The following is a 21,266-nucleotide window of genomic DNA, read 5'->3' as shown; positions in this document are numbered from 1 at the left end:
TTTAAAGTCTGATCACTGCACGGCCGCCTCCAGTTCTCCTCAATCACACAAGGTGAAGCATCTGTAGCTACTGAATCAAGCATTTGGTTTGTCTTTGTTTCTACTCTTCAACTCATGATTGTGTCACCTTTCACATACTTCTGGTTTTGCTGTGAAGATCATAAAATGTTATGTACTTTGCAATGGCGATATACAAAATGTGACATATACGTGTGCCATAAATCGCACCGCCCATTTATGTCTGCGACAATAAAACACAGCTGAATCACAGTGATAAAGCGGGAGTCATTTGGTGACTGCTTCCGCCTGTGGTAAACGGCACCTTCTGAAGACAGCAGCTGACAGCACAGTGTGGAATATGGATATTTTCTTATCGTGTGTTTACAGAATCTCAGCACAAACAGACCTCCAGCTTATCACAAATGTCCAGGTAGTGGATACGAGCGAGGGAGAGATAGCGCCTGGAGATGCACCGAAGCTACCGAGCCAACGCTATCTGTGTATTCCTGGCTGCACAGTGGGAAGGAAGGGAGGGAGGGAGACAGAGAGGAGGAGAGGAGAAGAAGAGGAGAGCTATGAGCCCCTCCCCCACCAGCAGTCCCCTCCAGACAGACTTAGGCTGGAGCTCTGAACTAGGTTAGGCATGACAGCTCAGTGGGACTCTGACTACAGACGCCCTGCTCCCTCTCCTCTGGACCCAAATGCAGCGGCCTGGTCGCTTCAGCAGGAATCTGAAACTCCTTCATGTTAAATGCCCAAGAAGAGACTGACGAGCAGGAGTCTGGCTCGTATTTGACTGACAAGTGTGCAGCTAATGGACGTTGCTAGTAACCTAAATAGGACTTAAGTGCTTTGGATGTCTGGCACAATGTGTGTCTGAGGCAAAGCATTTCATTATTAGCAGGGCTGCGATGTCACAGACGCGCTGTTGGGGGCGTAGCCGCCACGTGACGTCGGTGGGTGACAGGAAGTCTAATCCGGCCAATCTGTCTGGCCTGACGTCTGTGAGCCTCCGCATAGTCAGTGTGTCAAGGCAGTCACATGGAGCGGCGGCACTGTAAACCATCTAACTCCTGTTTTTAATCTGGGTCAGATTACTGCGTGAGATATCAGAGCGCTAGATCCCATCCCGTCCTGGTGTGCTCTGGGGAGGGATGGAGGGAGGAACAAAGTCAGACGAGAGAAAGCAGGAGCTTGGGGAATTAGAGAGGATATGGAGAGCGAGGAGGCACGTGTCATGTAGGATAGAAGACAGCAGAGAGCAGCGCACTGGTGTCAGCTTGGATTTAATTGGAAATCTTTAGTGTTTATAGTCGAAACTATTAAATTGGTGACTAAAGTACATGAAGCTATAAATGGACCTAAAATGAAAAAAAGCACCACCACTGCAAAGCGGTGTGTTGGTGCTGCTGCAGTACCTGGGATGGACCAGGGTGGGGTGTCCTGGCTCCTCCTTGATGTCTGTGAATATAGGGTTGAACACCAGAGTAGGTGGAGACGTCTTCCCCTGTGGAAACACATAAAAACAACACACACATAAGTATGACACACCACTGCAGCATATTGTCGTGTTTAGCAATTGTGCTGCAGCTACAAATACGTTCTTGGCAAATGATTTGGCAGGTGAATAGATGTATTATTACAAAGGCAATCAAACGCATGCCCACACACACCAATAAAGGCAGAGAAGCAGCAGGAGGAGATCTGAATATGTTGTAGTGCACGTGATCCTCCTGGAGCCATAATCTAATAAAACTAATATATGCAAGCAAACATGTGGATGAGGGATCATCCATCAGGCATCAGATGAGAGACGGGGAGAGGAAAAAAAAAAAAAAAAAAGATAATCATGATAGAAGAGCCTCGTTCCTGTGTGTGGGTGCAGCAGTGAGGGGGGGGGGTGGTGAGGCGATGTACGAGGGGGATGTCTGACAAGTGGAACGGGGGGAGGGGGGAGGAGGGGAGGCCGGAGCAGCAGACGGGTGGAGGCATGCGGGGGGGGGGGGGGGTGAACCAGCGGCTGACCTTTCTCACGGGGTCGGCGTCGGCCAGCTTGCCACTTGGGGAGCAGAGGTCCGCAGGGGGTTTCCTCACCTGGCTCTCCTCCTCCTCCACAGCCTTCTGAAACAAGAGAGAATGAAGCCATTAAAGAGAGACGGAGACTAACGGCGTCCTGAAACAGTAGCAGTATAACGTTAGACAAAACGAAGGTGGCGCTGGATGCAGAGAGCAGAGACTAGGACGAGGCCGCTATAAATAAAACCCTGGTGGCAGTCAACATGGCAACATCATGTCCTGTCTCCAAGAGAAGTCTGCTGCACTGCACGGGCGGCGTGGTCGGAGTCAGCATCTCCCTGATCCATACACTCGCGTGTTCTCTGTTTATGATTCACTGCCGCTCGGCGAGAAGGCGTCCGCGTGGATTCAGGCAAACACCAGCGGCGCCGCCGACGGCGGTGCATCCGTGTGCGTGAGCGTTAAGCAAATCCAGGGCACGCTCAGCGAGAGGCCACAAGCTGATGGAGCTGATGCTTATCTGCAGCAGACAGGCCTCACACACACACACACACACACACACACACACACACACACACAGGTAGCACAGGCACCGGAGCATTGCAATATGAGCCACTAAGTAGACCACAGCAACAGACAGAACGGAGAAGTAAAGAGAAGCAGAGCAGAGGACGCGAGAGGATCCAGTGATGAGGCAGAGAGCAGAAGGAAGAGAGAAAGACAGATAATGGTTGGCGAAAGCATCAATAATTGACTTACTAGCCTTTTAAAGTCATCTATAATCGTTTATCCACAGAAAGCGCACACAAAGTTGGACACAATGAATAATAAACAGCCTGTCGTCAGCCGGACTAAAGGATTTTCCTCTGCGCTGTGGCTGAGAGACTGTTGGTACCGGAGCTAAACAAGCTGGGAACAACGCGGCCTAATTACGGTGACAGCCAGGTATTAACCGTACGCGGCTCCGCTTCGCTTCCAGTGCAGCTTCCCCCAATAAATCACAATTATTCCCTCTTTAAGGTTCATAGCTTTTATTTAGTTGTTTTCAGCGAACCACTTTCAAGAATTTCACGTACCATAAGCTGTTTAAAGCCAGTTACTTGTAACCGCTTGTAGAAAAGCTAAATATTCAGTAATTGCAGATTTTAAAATGTCCCGTTTATTTTCTCTATTTCATATCAAATCCATTGCATCTGTTAAAAATACCAAGCTACTGTACCACAGCAAAGCTTTCACCGTCTGCATCAATCCTTCTGAGTGATGCATTTGGAAGTGTTTGCATCCAGGGTTGCTGTGCAGGGCACACTCCCTTATTTACAAGGGCATAGCTGAATGAGCATGCGAACGCATGCAGGGCAAACACAGGCGCTGCAGCCGTGTGTGCAGCCAGGTGAGCCCGTGTTTCTACACAGAGGGGCTCGTCCCAGCGCCGGCGCTTCTGGTTGGCGCTCGGGGTGGTTTTTTCCGCTCTTACCTTCACAAGGCAGCACTGCGGTAGTGGGGGGTGGGGGGTGGGGGGGGGGGGGGGGGGGGGCTGAGGAGGGAGGCGGAGAGCGGGACGACGGGGTGGGACAGCGATGGAGCGAAGGAGGGAGGAGGATTCAAAGAGGCAACAAACACGACGCTGCAGTGGTGTGAAGGCTGGATCCCCTCCAGCATCAAGGTTGTCTGCGTGTCAGTGTGTTTCTCACAGTCACGTCCACCTCATCACAAACTGGCCCCCTGCGGAGGCGTGTGAGACGGCCAGGCTGACATTACAGCGCCTCATCCAGGGCTCCGTGTGTAGGAGCCACATATAGAGCTGCACGTGGGTCGGTCGGCGTGTTCCCATTCCTGCTCACCTGACAGCCCACAGCCCACACACACCTGCCGCTCAACACTCAGCTCCTTAATGAACGGCTGAGGAGGGGGAGGGGTCCCGTCCCTCCTTCCACAACCCCCCACCTACCTTTATAATCACACACGCACTGGTGCTCAGTCCTAATCTGCATTAATGAAGCACCTCTCTTATCTGGGTGGCTCCTGTGACGCACACACACACACACACACACACACACACACACACACACACACACACACACACACACACACACACACACACACACACACACACGCGCACACACACACACACACGCGCACACCAGGACCCCACCCCCCCATGTCTCCAGCCCTTTGTCAGGCTCATGACAATGTGGATTAGCATTCCAGACACTCGCTCAGCTGAACTCTGCCCCGTTGCTCCTAATCACCGGCGGCCGCCGCCGCACGGTCACATGAAGCAGACGCACGGCGCACGCAGCCATGTGAACTCCCACTCTGACCCAGTTCCACAGCCCGAGCTCAGAACTCCGTCTGAGACCAGTGGGACACGTGACATTTCTGCAGCAGACGCATTAATGGAGCAGAAAATGCTGCTGTGTGTGTGTAGGACTGTTAAATCCACCAACACACAGGTGCAGCGTGAACGCAGTCACGGCCAGATGTGCGTCTTCTCTCTCTCACCACAAGGACTTGTTGCCTTTTCAACTGAAAACTGACATCAAAGGGACTCTGACGTGCTCATGATATCTTGTGTGAAGTGTAATCTAGAAGACTGTAATGTTAAGCGTGTGCACTTTGCAATTACGGGATTTTTTTTCCCCTTTTTCAATTTTGAGCTGAAAATTGAATTCTGCTCAGAGCGAAAGATTCCATAATTGGCTGCGCCGGCGAAAGCAGCCGCCACATCATTCATGGACGGCTGTTTTCTGATCGGGGGGCGAACGCAGCTCACGGACGAGTCAGAGGTTACACTCTGCTGCTCTGTCCTCAAACACACAACTCACATGCTTTACTTCACTAAGTATGAGTTTAAATAACATTGGTCAGTTGCTCCTGCTTTATCTGGTTGCGTGAGTCGATTCCTTCAGAAAACATCCTCCTGACATTGACACACACACACACACACACACACAGACACACAGACACAGACACAGACACACACACACAGACACAGACACAGACACACACACACACACACACACACACACACACACACACACACACACACACACACACACACACACACACACACACACACACACACACACACACAGCTAGTCTCAACAAGCCTGATGGCAAATCTTATCTAGGCCACAATAAAGAGAGTCTGACCTTTCATCTGAGAGCAGCCTGTGTGTGATGTGTGTTACTACACACATCAACATCCCTTCTGTGCCTTAAAACATAAAACACCAGTGGGCCCAATTGTCTGCACGTCTGTTAAAATCCAGGGCTCAGTGAAACAAACCTCAGGCGAGCGCTATAATCTTGCTGAGGGCTTCATAAAACATACAGTAACTGCGCCAGCGTTCCTTCCCTGTCCTCATCTTCCTCATCCTCCTCTCCGTTCAGAGTGCGTAAAGCGGAGTGTGAAGGACGGCGGCGGACGCCAGGGGAGGACAGTCGGGCCATTCACGCGCTCCTTCCTCTCGCTGGAGGAAGTAAACGGCCTTTATTTGGGTGCCGCTTTCAGACAGCGAGCGAGTAAAAAAAGGAACACACAGACGTTCACAGACGGTCAGTCACGCCCCGTCTGTTTCCAAACCACATCCTGTTCTGCCGCAGTCGTCAACTCTGTCAAAGATCAAGATACGGAGACGCAGGCGCTTCCTGACCGAAGGAGGCAGCGCTGGGAAATGGAAGCGTTCTGGTGCCTGGAGGAGTCATAGAAATACATTTATGCCTGTCATCTTCTTTTCAGGCTTAAAAAGATCTGTGTTCACACACACACACACACACGCACGCGCACGCACACGCACACGCACGCACACACACACGCACACACACACGCACACACACACGCACACACACACACACACACACACACACACACACACACACACACACACACACACACACACACACACACACACACACACACACACGGCCTTATAGGGAGGCCTTAATCCAATAAGCCATTTATCCATAGACTGGGAGCCACACTTTGTTTCAGCAGCCAAATCAATAACAAGGCAGCGAAGGAGGGCATTAAAGGAACACACTTTTTCGGTACGGGCCGTCTGACTAACACTACGCTGTGAACGGAGACGGCTCGGTTCAGAGGCAGCGTGATCACATCTTAACTTGTCATCTGCACATCTGCGGCTTCAGGACCTTTAAGGGTCTTTATTCAGTGCAAAAGAATGGTCTGAATTCTTCTGTTAATGAGAAATGTTCAGCTTTAATTTTTCCTTTTTATGATTATGAGCGAGTGCGCATAGACTGAGTTGCTGAAATGCGTCCGTTTAAAATTAAATACACGAGGCAATAATGTGTGAATAAAGTCACAAAGAAACAGTATTAGCCAATCACTTTAAGTCAAGAGCCAGTATATAAAGTACTTGACCTCACGGCGTCTTTAAGACTCGCTGCGTTTCTTACAGTACGGTGTGAAAAGAACAACTTATTTTTCCTTACGCTTCATCCTTGAACAAGGAGATAAGTGGCAATAAAAGGCGAGAACAGGTCGGACAGGTGGACGGAGAGACAAACAGGTGACAGGAAAGGAGGAAACAGGAAGGAGACGGTTGGTTCTTTGGCCCAGACACCCACGCACCTGTTCCTCCCTCTTTCCAAACACAAAGAGAAAGAGCAGAGCCAGACAGTCACGCTGATAAGCATCAGGCAGACCAGTCATGCCAGGAGCACAAACACAAACGTACGCACGCGGGCGGATGAGGACCGCTTCACTCCCGACTCACTCTGGCTTCAGGCCCGGGGCACATTTTTGTGCGCCACATGCTCGCTGTGTCTAGACAGCCGTCACGTGCACGTCGAGCACGCGCCGCCGTCTCCCCCTTCGCGCTAACGCACGGAGCTCCCTCCTCCACGGCTCCAGTCAGCCATTTTACAATCCACGCACACCATCCAGGCTGGAACCAGTGGGACCTGGTGGAGAACAGCTAATGGGAGTCTATGGGAGAAAAAGCAGGAATCTCCCCTTAACAACACGGTCCACCTACTGTGCTTCACCGCAGACAGGAGTTTAATTTGGAAACCCGCTACAGTATTTCTCTATGATCCTTGACATAAAAAGCAGCCTCTTCAAGCTCCCTCAATCAATTTTTCTATTCATCTCCCTCTCCCTCGCTCCATCCCTCCTCCATTTCTCAAGTTACACAGTGGAATCCCAGGTGGCGGCTCCCAGTCTATATTCACAGCAGTGTTTGAGTAGGGTTGTGATAGCGTTAGCTCATGAATGGACAAATTGTCTGACTAGGACACACTGGGCAGACGAGTACAAACTCTATGACACAGTAACATGGAAATAATTATGTGATTAAACATTTGGTCTGTCTGATCCCAAATATTCAGGACTTCCTCTGTAATTCAGTGTAACAGTGTATGTTTAATGGATTAGTAATGTCAGTACCAATATGGAGACATTACTCAAAGGCACTGAGGCAATTGTAAATTCCTGAGCCACTGCATCAGAGCAAGTCCTCAAATGATCAACCTGAACTACTCTGATTAGCACTCATAAACAAACTAAGCATAGAGATAAGTGTAACCATCGTCATGAGGGAAATGTGATTCAACCCTGTAAAGCAGAGACAGACGAGTGTTGTGAAACTTCCGGTCTCTCTTGTGAAAGTTGCGCCCTCTGTTACAAAGTCACATTCGACAAGAAGAATATGAGACGATGGTTACGACTTCATCCTTCAGGCCCATTTCAAGGTGTGACCTTGATCCTGCATGCGCACCTACGCCTAAAGAAGCTGGCGTTAGTGGAGGGCATCTATGAGGAAGACAGCGCGTTATCTGCATATGCACACGCAGCTTACTGTCTCCATCACTGCAGCTCAGTGTGTGTGTGTGTGTGTGTGTGTGTGTGTGTGTGTGTGTGTGTGTGTGTGTGTGTGTGTGCTCCACTTTCCTTCCCCGGCGCCCCCCACAGCGTTAAATACCAGCGCTGTCAGGCCTCACCTAGGAGAGTGAACCGGAACAGGACACACACACACACACACACACACACACACGGGTAAACAGACAGCCCATCACACAACAGGGAGGGTGACGTAGCGTACCGCGAGCAAGCTGCTGCGCTCAGAACGCGGGCAGACGCGAGCGGCACACTTCGCGCTCCCACGAGGACGCGCTGCCTGAGAACGAGGCCAGTGGGCCCCCGTCACGTCTGCGGATGACTGTGCTCGTCATCCCGGCCTTATCTGGGCCACGCTGCGTACGCACACCCGAAGGCGGGGTCCCGGGAGGAGCCGGGCGATGGGAGGCGGGTCAGCGGCTCGGACGCAGACGCCACCGTCGCATCGGCGCTCGAACGGATGGAGCGAGTCCGGCTGCTTGGAGACAGAGGGGAGCGAGGGAGCTGCAGGGACGACAAGCGTTGCTAAGCAGACTGAAAGCCAAGAGAGGCTGAGCGTGAGCCAGCAATGCACCGCTACCACTACAGAGAGAACACACAAAATGGAGCTGGAGCCTGACCCTCTGCCTTCGCAATGAATTACAAAGCAGCCGCTACGAGCTGCTGCTGCTGCTGCTGCTCAAAATGAACAAACCCATCTAATGTTGAAATGCCTTTACCGGTATATTAGTGAGCTTTTAAATGCTTTGCTGCAAAAGCTGGTCAGGGATCAGCTCTCCTGTTATGTGGACAGCTGCAGCATTAGCCATGATGGATACAGGACAGGAAGGTTAAAGAGGCTGAACCTTGACTCGTTCCCACAAACAGGGAGCTCCACCTGGTCTAAACAGCTCGCAGGCTGCATCCAAACAGGCCCTGGGTGCTGCGACTGTTCTGCAGGGAGCTCTGCTCTCATCCATATTACATGCAGGAGCTTGTTTGAAGCCTCCGCTGCTCGTCTCTGCATGGGCAGCTTGGCTTTGCTGTCCAGGCCCCTCGGGCTCGGCTGTCGCTCCCACACACAAACACCAGCAGCACTCGTGATGCAAATCCCTCCGCTGCCGTGACTCTTTCACCATCTCCCGCTTTCTTCCTCTCACACAAGCTCTGGTTTCGAGAAACATCTCTACATTCCTCTAAATCCGTCCCCTGGTCTTCAAAAGTCAGTTATATTCACTTTCATCTTAATTATTGTGAATTATTTATAAAATGGAAACCCTCAGATGAAACCTAAAGAAATCTCCCAGTGAAGCCAGTCTCTTCTGTGAAGCTTCAGAGCGGCCCCTGTTCGAGACGAGCTCGACAACAACCCAAGGAAAGCGTGGCCTGGTTTGGTTCGGTAAATGTCATTACGTTTGAGTCAGAGCTCTAAGTGAAAACACCTGGGCGTAGATCAAACGGAGCGGGCGAGACACTGGGACGGTGATAAATCCTCGTCCTGGCTCCACGGCGACGCTGATGACTGAGCGCAGAGCAGACCGCAGGACGGACGGGGCGCCGTGACTCACGCTGCGGGGCCGGGGCCGGCGCGGCGCGGCGCTAACAGGAAGTGGCCGGTGGTGGCGGTCGCGTTTGTGTCTGTCTGACCCTTGGACTGCCTTTAATCATCAACTACAGTCCGTGTCATCTGCACAGCGTCCCGTGCTACTGTGTGCATGTGTGTCATCCTTCTAATGAGACGTGTCATCTTGTGGACACGTCAAAACCACATCAGGGTGAAGTCCCAGTCTCGACGTCTGCCGTTCATTTCTGGAGGTTTACATCAGAAAAGCAGGTCTCGCTCCTCTTCTATGAGGCGCGCCGCTGTGCAGAATGCGAAATGAGGCCGCGCGGTCGTCTGCCAAAGCAGCTGACGGAGGAGCTGCCAAATTCCACCATCATCTGACTAAAGGCTGCGTCCCTCCACTCACCGTGACTCACTTTCACGGAGAACCAGATGCGTCTCCGCCAGCGCATTCTGATTCAGGACAGGCAAAATTTATGGAATATCAAAAGAGCACCTGTCACAGGAAACGGCCCCAACGCTGCTGCAAACCACAAGGAAGCGCTTTACTTTAACGCATCAAGTGAAGGGCGCGCCAGCGTCAAGGCTGCTTTAAGAACGGAGACCTGGAGCCAGACAAGAGCCGGACAAGCGAGGAATCAGTGCCACATGTTCAGAAAGTCAACACACACACACACACACACACACACACACACACACACACACACACACACACACACACACACCGTTGCTTGGGGACACTTGAGGAGGACTGTCTATTAGCTTGCATGCAGAGATGCTGAAGTGCACTTTCAACACATTCAACCCTTAATTTGTCTTTCATTGCTGAGAAACACTTGAAAAATGCACAATGTATATTTTATGTTGGGGGTTCAGATAATTAATTGCTTCTGGAGGTCAATGACACCAACGATTGTCGGCTCCTTTATTTATAATGCAGAGGTGTAGTGGGGCCGCTGAGGAGAGAAGCTGGGAAACAGACCTCTATTTACAGAATCTACATGAGCTGCTGTGGACCCCTGAGGCCTATGAGGCAAGTAAGACGCAAGCTTGCCTCCCTCGAGGAATTTTGGGGAGATGGATGATTCCCATGAGCGACGTCACAGCAGGTGGGAATAGCAGCGAGGTAAACACATTAGTATTTGGGACGGCAGAGAAAGACTGATGACTGGACAAATCACTAGATGTCACTTGCTTCGCATTCACTAAAGCGGCCCGTTTCCCAGTCGCTAACTTTACAGCCTCGCCCCGAGCCCGGATCAGTCCGACCCCCGGCGAGATAAGGATTTACTGGGCACAGAGGCTGCCAGCAGTCGAAGGGAACGAAACAGATGGATGGCTTTTGATGTGAGTGGAGCAAAGGTGAGGCTGCAAAACAAACTTGCAGCGTTGGCAGGTCCGGTCGGCGGCGCCGTGCGCTTCATCCGAGGCGCGCGGTGAAGGTCAGCGCTAACGCGTCATGGCGGCGCTGACGAGAAACCTTGAGCGAGTGTGCAACGAAGTAAAGTGAGGGGACGACGGATCCCTAAATAATACACACTGACCATTTCCCCCGATTTGCCCATTTGTAACATGCATAATAGATCAGCGTGCTGTTGGAGCTGGGAGGTGCTGCCTGGCAGCCTAGCGGGACTCATCGCCCGCCTCTGATATCCTGTGTTTGCCTCCCTGTCTGGGAGACGGGGGGCTGTGGGACAAAATATGAGCGAGGGACTCCGCTCTATGCTGTGTGCGGCGCTCCTGTGGAAAGCTCAGTCTCTGGGTCTCTCCATTTATATCTTCATTAATCACCGCTCCCGCCGGGGCCGCGGCACAGAAGAGCCTTTCAGATGCAAACGCTGCCTCTGCTTGGACGCATCACGCACAGGCTGCCGGCTCCCACAACCCTTTTACAGTACGCCGCCTCCCTGCCCCCAACGCACACACAACCTGCTGCTCCGACTGTCTCCCGGGGAGACCAGACAGTGGACAGCTAATCTTCTCATAAACACATCGATTAATTACTACCAAGACTCCTCATTATTCTGCCTGCAGAACCGCCCGGGCCCGGCAGACGTGCTGCGATCCAAGCCGCTTTGTCCTCCTGCGGTCTTGTTTAAACTCGCGGGCCATTATTTCCTGCTCTCTTTCACTTCTTTGCGTTCTCGTTTTCCTCACAAGCAGCAAACTGGTCTGGCACCCTGGAGGGGGGTGGGGGGTGGGGGGTGCACAGCGAACATGCAAACAGCCTGTCAGTCCAGGGCTCCGTTAATGCCCACGGGACATTTCTCACCAGGAGAGGCTCGGGCCGTGTGTTTAGTCTGACGTCGCTGGCAGACGTGGCAGAAGCTCCTCTCTGTGTGTGGACTGACCACTGGCCTCTGCTTCCTGCTGTGGCTGCTTCACATCAGCCCAAAAGCAGCACGTCTCTGCTGAGATGGGGGGAGCAAGATGGGGATTTACCAGCAGCAAACCAGTGGTGAGCGTGTGTTTGGGTGTGATCTGGGCAGCAGCGTCTATGGTGTTTCCCCAACGAGCTGCGATACTGGTGGCGACATACCAGAGCCCCCCACCCCCACCCCCACCCCCCAGCTCAGCACCTCCTACCTTGCAGGGCCCCATTTGGGCCTTTACAACAGGCAGCAAACTGTGGCCAAGAGACACCATCTTGTGCGCGGGGAGCGTGGTCAAGCTCCCACACCGCGTCGTCACCGGCACCGGCATCGCAGACGCCTCCAGGCCTCTGTTCAAAGACGCTGCTGTCTATTCAGCATAAGTGAATAATTGTTCCCCGGAAAAGGAGCAGCAGACGTAAAAATATGTGTACGGGTGTGGGGGGGCGGGGGCGGGAGGCTAGCCGGGGAAATGCGAACTAGTCAGCGCGCGATTGGCCGAAGCAGAGGGCTGTTCCAGGCTGGATGCGGTTCAGCTCGGGGCCGGTGGAGGTTAATTTTCTACCGGGGGCAGACGAGCGAGGGGCCCGAGGCGCGTTCAGCACCAGGGGCTGAACGAGGCCCGACGCGGCAGCCTTTACTGTCTGCTCCCGCTTATTTGTCGAGCTGCCTCCCACAGGTATGTTCTGTCTGACAGCCTGTCGGAGTCACGGACGTTAAGGCAGGCAACAGAAGAAGAGCCGAGGTGAAGCCGTGTCAGACGGGAACTTACATAACGCCGGCTGTGGCCCCCGTCAGAGGCTCCTCGTTTCACTTTTCTGTTTCCTCCCTTTTGCTCCATTTCCCCTTTTAGTCAGCGTCAGTATTACTCACATTCAACGAGGTCTTAAACCCAATTATTAGCTAGTGGATCGCTCTCACTGGAGACTTGTAGGAAAAGGAAGCTATCGTGAAGAGCAGGCCACAAGTCAAAACGCTTCAAATGTAAAGTCAAGAAAAGCAAGCAGACGGAAGATAGACGTCGAGATAGAGGGAGGAGGGAGAGATAAGAGAAGCAGCACAATAAACGATTACCATGTCTACCAAAAATCCAATTACGTCCAGGCCAAGACGTGAGTGACAAGCAGACAGACAGAGCAGACAGCGCAGGAGACAGCCAAGGAGCGCAGCTGCACTGGTCTGCGGTAATGAAGTCACTGGTTTCCAAATAGCAGAGAGAGGAAGCCAGCGAGATGCAGCTGTCTGCCGTCTGTTCTGCACCAACGGTGTGGGCCGAGCCAGGGAGGCAGACAGGGGAGTGCTGTTCTCACCGTCTGACATGTCAGACTGGGCCAGCGCAGACAGGACTGCAGCGCAGGAGCAAATCGGTGCTGTTCCAGCAGGAGGTGAGGCCCCCGAGGTTCAACAGCGCCGAAAATACCAAGCGCTTTCGCCTGAAAAATACTATTTATCCATTCTGTCATAGACAAACACGCCGAGGAGATCGATTTTGGTGTTTATTGTTAAAACACTGGGCTGAAAACAGCGTGTGATAACTGCGTGTTAAAATACACGCTGACCTAATGGCTGCGGGTTCGTTATGCAGGGGTTTCGTAACAGGCCCGTTCGCCTCTCCAGCCCAAACAAACAAAATGTCCCGACGGCAGCGGCCGTGTTTCACAAGGTGCCGGAGACAGTCATCAAGCTGGAATTCCTGCCGCTTCCTGTCCCGTTAAGAAGAAATACGAGCGTAGAAACGGCGACGCGTGACTGCGTCTCGACGGGAAGCGCACGCGGCCGCCGCGGCCGCCGCAGCCGCCGCAGGCAGAATGAACTGGCTGATACCAAAGTAGCTCCTGATAAAAGGCTTCACGTCATTGCCCAACGTCGGCGGCGTCTGTCTAGCCGGCCGTGTTTACACAGGACGGATCAGCAGAAAGGGCAGCAGCGCCGCGGAACACAGGGATCTGTTTGTGGAGCGAGGCCTGGAGTTTTAACTGCGCCTTTCCACAACCAAGCAGTCCCAATAGGATGTGGGACAGGAGCCATTGGAGAGCGTGGGTAGAAAAACTTCCCTTGTTTGTTTCTCTTCTCCCGGGGCGTCTCAGGGCTCCAGTGGAACGACCAACTGCTTCTAAATGTGCACATTGACACCAGCTGAACGCGGTCCTCAGACGCGCGGCTACGCTGTCTGGCTAGCCGTCCGCTAACAGTCACTGGATGTGGAAAGTATGAGTCATGCAGCCGGTGCAGTGGAGGCGGCTGGACGGCCTGTAGGATGTTCAGGGTGAGAGACGTGTCCGTCTGCCTCACTTCCTGCTGGGCTGAACACACACACACACACACAGTGTAGACAACAAGTGTTTGCACTTGGAATGGAGGCAGGTCACCGCTGGCCACCGACCTATCGCACACCCGAGCATCCGCTCCAGCGGTGGACTGGCATCTGGCTTTAATGCCAAACATCAGCTGCTTCCTCCAGACTGAGGAGCAGCGGCCTTTCCAGGAATCGGTCCGTTCGCTAATAAGGACGCCCACATCCGTTCCGGCGAAGCCACGCACCCACAAATTAAAAGCGGCATGAAAAACAAGGGCAAAGGCAGAAATTACGCCGTCGACTGAGAAAACGGCAGAGAGAGAGAGAGAGAGAGAGAGAAGGAGGACAGCACCTGAAACTGTGGTGAGACAGAGGCTCCAGGGAGCCTGACAAAGTGTGAGACAGAGAGACAAAGATGTGTCATACTGGCCTCCAGTTACCAGCTTATTACACACGGAGCCTGACAGCGTCTGGCACGTAAAACATGCACACACACGCACGCACGCACACACACAGCATTCGTCAGCCCTTTTGCACACACTTTACGTGGTGGTTCGTTTCCTCTTAAAACTTCACCATCTCTATCGTCATCTGTAACAGCACCACTTGCATTTTCTCCACTATCAATCGATCAGGTGGGCGGCAGTGCAACCAGAACACGGCCCCACCCCCACCCGCAGACAATACAGAACGGGTCGACCCGTGTGGCCGGAGGTGAGACGCCAAGCGCTCAATGGCGGCCAAACAATCTAGAGCTTTTCCCCACAGCCGAGTGCTGACTTTTCAATAGGCACGATGCCCTTGTGGCTTGGATACTGCATTGACATGATTTTTTTTTTAACCAGGCAAAAATGAAAGGAATCAGCAGAATCACCTTTGGAGGACTCCGTTCCACCCGGGCTCTCAGTGAGAGCCAGGATTCATGCAATCAACCCACATTTGCCTGGAGTTAAAAGGGGCACTGACGACGTCCATAAATCAGATCTGGAACAGTCACGTTTTCTTATTTCATGAGCCAGAGGACTTGTATTTTGTTCATGTTGCTAGGCAACACATCATCATTTATGGTTCAATACAATTATTTAGCAACAGATGCAGCACAACGTCTAATTGGTCTCATACGCTTTTTGTTTTCTATTCCACTTTATTTCCAATTGTTCAGAGCTGTTTTGTTTTCCACACTACACACACTACACTTTAACCAGCACCTGCTGACGCGCATTCTTAAATTTGGGAATTTGAGAGTCTCTTCCCAAACCTCACATGAGCCCTTTGTTCAGTGACATTCCCAGTGACCTCCTGGTGACCTGAGGGAACAAGCGATGCCCCAAACCCCCCTCAGCTGTGGCCAGCTGGTCTAGACCTGGACCCGCCTGGTCCGACCTGGATGGGAGATGACCCACCTGTCCCACGCCTCCATCACACACACACACACACACACGCACACACGCACACACACACCAGCCCGACGCTGGTCCAGCCAAAGCGGCTGAGTCCACACAACGGCGTTCTGGAACGTTACACAAGGGGGCGAGTTCACCGCCGGTTCTAGAGGATTTCAAAGCCGCCAAAACATCATTAGACGTGCACTTACTTTGTCGAGCGACCTCGTGAGCTGGTAGTGGAACTTCTCCTTGACCTCCTCCAGGAGCTGCTTGAGCTTGGCCTCCTCCGGCGCGCCCTGGTACTTCCTGGCCAGCTGCAGGTAGCACGGCCACTTGGCCGAGTCGAAGCCCCAGTGGCACGTCCGCTTGTCGGGCGACTTGTGCGAGTGCATGACGAACTTCTGCGGCGAGAACAGCAGCTGGCACTCGACGCACTGGACGCACGGCGCCTCCGGCTGCGTGTAGAACGGCGCCACGAACAGGCCCTGGCACTTGCCCAGGCACTGGTGCTCCACCTGGAAGCTGGCCCCGCCCTCCGGCAGCAGGCCCCGGGCCGGCAGCTTGCCGCTGGCGTCGGCGGGCAGCGCGGCGCCGGGCCGCAGCAGCGCGTTGCACAGGCGCTGGGCGTCCGTCAGCGTGATGAGGCCGCAGGACGGCGCGTTGAACGGCAGGATGCCCAGCACCTTGAGGATGTGCAGCTGCTCGGCGTCGCAGCGCGAGCAGTACACGTAGAGCTCGTCGCACACCGTGTTGATCTGCTGCAGGGAGAAGTCGCGCAGCACCGAGTTGAGCACCTGCGGCAGGCACAGGCGCTTCTCGCCGCCCACCACGAAGCAGGAGATGGACTCGCCCTCCAGCAGGGAGTGCGTGAGCTCGGTGGAGCTGTCGCAGGGCACCAGCAGGGGGCCTCCGCCCAGGACGGGAGGGGAGGGCAGGGGGGGCAGGCCCCCCGCCGGGGGCTCGTGCCCGGTGCGGGCCGAGAAGGCGGCCGGGCCCCCCAGGGAGCTCTGGCTGCTGAGGGTGAACTGGGCCAGCGTGTGCTTGAGGCCCGGGCTCAGGTCCAGCGCCTTGGCGGCGCCGGCCGCGTGCAGCTCGGCCCGGCCGTCCGGGTCGGCGTCGGAGTCGTGGCGCCCGTCCTCCGGCTGCTCCCGCTTCACCTTGGGGGCCTTCGGGGGCGGGTCGGCGCCGCGGCGCTTCAGGTTGATCTCGGCCATCACCCGCTTCTTGATGGGCGCGTCCTCCAGCCGCTCCCTGTACAGGCGCTTCATGTTGCCCTTGAACGAGGTCAAGTCTTTGAAGGGGGTTTTCAAGCTGGTCTGGGTGCTGGCCATGTCGGAGCGCCGGCTCACGTCGGGTCTTTCAGCTGACTGAGTTCTTAAATTCCTCTGAGCCTTTTTTTCCCCTGTTCAAATCTTTTCAAACGACGCAAATCTTCTGGTTGTTGGACACAAGCATGATGGTGACTGAAGGTTTCTGTGTTCTGATCCACTTCCTGGGTGTGGAAAAAGGGGGTTTTAGCCAAAAAAAAAAGACTAAAAGACAACCGCTATCTGAATGAGACCTGATCAATCACTTTCCTTCAGAGAAATAAACAAACTATAAATGATCTCATCGGTTTTATGGCTGCTGACCCTGCCGGGGGCTGAGGGGGTCAATGGCTGCGTGCACGGCCCACTAAACCAAATGGTCATTGCCACTTAACACAAACAGGGCATTTTCAGCCCTTGTAATTGACCCCCGGGGGCAAATTTGCATCGAGGATCTCACCAAAGGTTTTTTGGGGGGAACAAACTTTGCAGCGCGGAGTGAGAATTTTAACAAGCAAAACCAGTTGACCAGACATGACAACCCGAGTGAGACCCCCCCCCCCCCCCCCCCCCCCCCGCCCCTCCCTCATTACATTGCTAATGCGTGGCTGAAACAATGGTCACAACATTTCGCTTTGCAACTGAAAGTGTCCTTCGCGGCCACATTGTGCCTGAGCCGTGGGTCCGCTTACCCCACGCTGACCCCATCACCCCCATGAAAAACAATTGATAAAAGCATTAACAGCAGTCATTCCCGTCCCTCGGTCCCCGCACAGCTGGACATAAAGCAGCCTGGAGATGGAGGTTTCCCCCTTTCTCGTGTCGCGCAATTACTAAACGCGCCGTTATAATGTAAACAACACTTGTGTAGTGTCCTCAATTTAAAGCGCAATCCAGTCGATGGTGCAATATGACACTCAGACGCGCCGAGCGAGAGCCCTTCAGCTCCAGAACCCCAACATTCACTGTGTCGTTGCCGCTTCGCATCGTGACACGCGTTTGATTTATGGACGCGGGCGAAGCGGAGATGCGTTAAAGCAGAAACGCACTCCGGCATCGCGTGGTTCAAATCCACGGCGACGGGAAACGTGCAAACCGACGCCAAGCGTCGCGTCGCGGGCGTTCAATGACAAATGTCGGCGTGGGAAAGAATCAAATCAAACAAAAACAGCTCGAGGAGAGCGTGCGGGGAGGCTGCGGCGCCCCGGTGCGGGGCTCGGGTTCGGCTACATGCGTGTATGGGGCGCGAGCCACTACTCCCGCATTGCTCCACGAACTGGCGACGCGGCAGCGCTTCCCACCAACACCCTCGCAGCTCCCACACGCGTTTTGACGCGGGCCCCTCCACTTTCAGGCTCCTTCTCGCCGCAAGGACACCGCGTAAAATCACGCTCCTGCCCCGGACTCCGTCCCCTGCGACCCCCCCCTCCCCCAGTCTACGAGCCGCACTCCGCATCCGCCGCTGGCTCGCCGCGGAGACGCTGGAATGCAGACGGCGCTGATAATGACATTCACTGTCTACGCTCCCGTCTGCTCCGGGGAGACACTGCGGTCGAGCGCTCGCGCGCACGCCGGAGGGGGCGCTCCGTCCGCGGCGTGCCTCCCCCCACGGGGTGCCGATCAGAAGCAGCCCCCAAACGGCCCACGTCGACCCGTCGAATACGCATCTGAGCGCGTGACACCATTTTAGACGCCTCGCAATGAAGCACACGCGCAAACGTGGCCGTAAACGCGCAAACGTGGGTGAAAATCGCTCCAGAAACAGACGTCTCGGCGGACGCCCGACGTTAGTTAGGCGCTAGCTAATTGCTAGCTAGCCTGGCTGACGGCTGCCCCCGGGAGACGAGCCGGCACCGTCGAGCCAAACTCCGTCCAAACGACGCGCTGTTAATGTGTAATAAAGCAGCAGAACCCAACTCCACCGAGCCCGTCCCGTCTAACGGGACCGAGGTTCAAGTGGAGACGCGTCCGTCGTTCCGTTAGGGCACGTCCGCCGTAGCGGCCGGGGTTAGCCTCAGGTTACCAGGCGCAGCACAGGAGCGGCTCGGCTCGGCTCGGGTCCGGGCGGGCGGGCGGGCGGCGCGGAGGACGCCTGGCCGCGGCGGGGACAGTGGAGCGGCCGCGGGACGCACTCGTCCGAGTCCGCAAGCAGAACTCCGCGGCTCGGCTCGGCTCGGCTCAGCCGCAGTCCCCCGTCCGCTACCGGGACCGCCGTCCACACGGTGACCCGTGAAGCGGACGGAACCCGCGGACCGTTCGGCAGGCGACCCCTTGAAAAGCAGCCGGAACCAGGTCAGCGTCGCCCCGACTCAGCGCCTGAACAGGTCCAACCATCCGTCCACCGACACGCTTTGACCCGGTACCGTCCGACACATCCGTTCTAAACCCATTTAGTCTCGAGGCGCTTACCTGGACGCCGCGTGCGTGTGTCCTCGCTCGCACAGGGGCTCGTCTACACTGGAAAAGCCTGGCGGACCGTCAACAGGACGCAGCCAGAGGCTCCACTACAGCCCCGCAACGTCACACTGCACACGGGCTGAGAGGCGGAGACGTCACCCGGCTGACGGAAGCGATGCGGGGGCGTCTCCCGTCTGCAGCAGCGCCGAGACCCGAAGGAGGTTCGCGGTGTGACACTTTTGATTTATCGGCGTGAGTGAAATATATCACAGCTGGTGACATTTAACATAGAGGAGCGAGACGATCCAGAGCAGATCTATGCGTGGTGCGTTCACTGACGCTACAAGTCTGCATTAAAGCACACGACGAATCAAACGCGTTTTGATCTTTACATTCTCCTATTAATAAAGACTTTGATATAAATTTGTTCTATGTAAGTCCACAGAATATATATTTTTTTAAAATAATGAAATAAAAAAAACAATATGTATATGTTATATTTAATAATAACATGTATAGTATATTGGATGTAATTCCACATAAATGACAATTAAATTTCTTAATTAATCTAAAACCCAGAGCCTTACAGAGGTTCTGGGTTTCCTCAACTCAAACTGAAACTGAATATGACAGTGGAAAGAATAACCAAGTAGCTACAGTAACCAGGTGATAAAAAGGGCATATTTCCTTTAGCTTTAGCAGCTGGAGTCTTGGGTGTGAAGGCAATAAATACAGATAAAATATTTCAAAACAACTACAGATGGTATTTTACAGCCTAAACCTTCGCTCAGCGTCATCTTTGTGCAGGTCAGTTATATTGACGTGGCCTCGGCCGACATCGGTGCTTTATCTTTCCCGCTGGCTTTCCATCAAGTTTGTGAAAACGAGAGCATAAGAGGACAAAGTCACTCGGTAAAAGGTTGTTTTCTTCCCCCGTGGCTCCCCCTCCCCTCCCCCCTCGTTTTATGGACCTGTCCCCTGCAAAAGGTCAAGAGGTCATTCAAGTGGCTTATTGTGCCCTTAGTAATAATGGTAGTTAAGGTGCGTGGAGGACAAGAATCAGATTTTTTTTAATTATGCCTGATATAAAGTATTTATCATAACCATTGTGACTGTGCCTCATCCAATAAACTCTAAAATCTCAATGTGTGAAGGTTACTGTGCCTCTGGGGTTCTTCAGCGGGGGCACACCCTCGTTGGCGAACCCACGTCTGGTGTCACACGTCCGCCAGAGAGCAGAGAGGCCTGATGCAGGTTTGATAAACAACACCGTCGGCCGTTTCACCGCTGCGTCTCTCTGGCTCGCTCTGACAGCAAGGTCAGCAGTTGTATTATGAGAGCAGATGTGCATACACCCTGTCCAGCCCCCGAGAACAACAAGAGGGACATTGATTTTCCTGTAATAACATCACTCTGCGTGCTGTGGGGAGTAAATTAATCTCATATGTGCAATAATGTGACCAGCGCTGATTGTTCATTAGGAGCATGAGGCAGAAAGCTGGAGGATGAGGTAGTGCAGATGGTGGAGGGGGAGCTGGGACCTGCAGACGGACGGTATCAGACTAGCACATTGATAAGCTTCCCCATTAGCCGGGACTTTGTCTAACTGTTATTGGACTTCGTGCTAAGTGGACCCTGGGGCGGGAGGCAAACACGACCACAGCCGCTTCCATACATCCTGTCTGAAGCCAAAGGGGGATAGTGGAATACGTCCCAACCGTTCGATGGATGATTTAATGCTGAAGTGGTGGACTAAAGGTAGCACACCTTACCGCAGGTTCTGTTCAGAGCAGACACTCAGCAGCTTTTTCTCTCGGATGTGGGTCAGCATCTGTCTTCAACCAGAAACCACATGACAGGCATATGTTCAATACCCAGTAGTGGTGCTTATAGCACTGAGGTGGCTTATTACATTCAACTGTACGTATGCAAACAGTTAGACACAATCACAAAAAAATCACAAACAGTCTTATAAGAAAAAAATCTTTTAATATGCAAAATTATTACCTGTTTTCTTTGATGTCTATATTTAACTTAGTGGAAGCTAATGGGAATGCAAAGAGAGCTAATTTTGCGGTTGCAAATCA

The 21,266-nt window shown here is 53.6% G+C and overlaps 1 protein-coding gene across 1 annotated transcript in view; it reads right to left on the bottom strand.

Moving 5' to 3' along the window:
- The window catches only part of skila (SKI-like proto-oncogene a), a 22,615-nt gene extending 3,174 nt beyond the window's left edge, over positions 1-19,441 (bottom strand). Inside the window, 4 exon segments of the mRNA XM_029132854.3 lie at positions 1,419-1,507; positions 2,026-2,121; positions 15,685-16,967; positions 19,192-19,441. Of these exon segments, the coding sequence (XP_028988687.2) occupies positions 1,419-1,507; positions 2,026-2,121; positions 15,685-16,806 (1,307 nt within the window). The 5' untranslated portion in view covers positions 16,807-16,967; positions 19,192-19,441.
- Positions 19,442-21,266: the final 1,825 nt, after the last annotated feature.

This window comes from Betta splendens, chromosome 17 (assembly GCF_900634795.4).
Source record: "Betta splendens chromosome 17, fBetSpl5.4, whole genome shotgun sequence".
Taxonomy (NCBI): Eukaryota; Metazoa; Chordata; class Actinopteri; order Anabantiformes; family Osphronemidae; genus Betta; species Betta splendens.
This window is presented reverse-complemented; position numbering and strand designations above follow the sequence as displayed.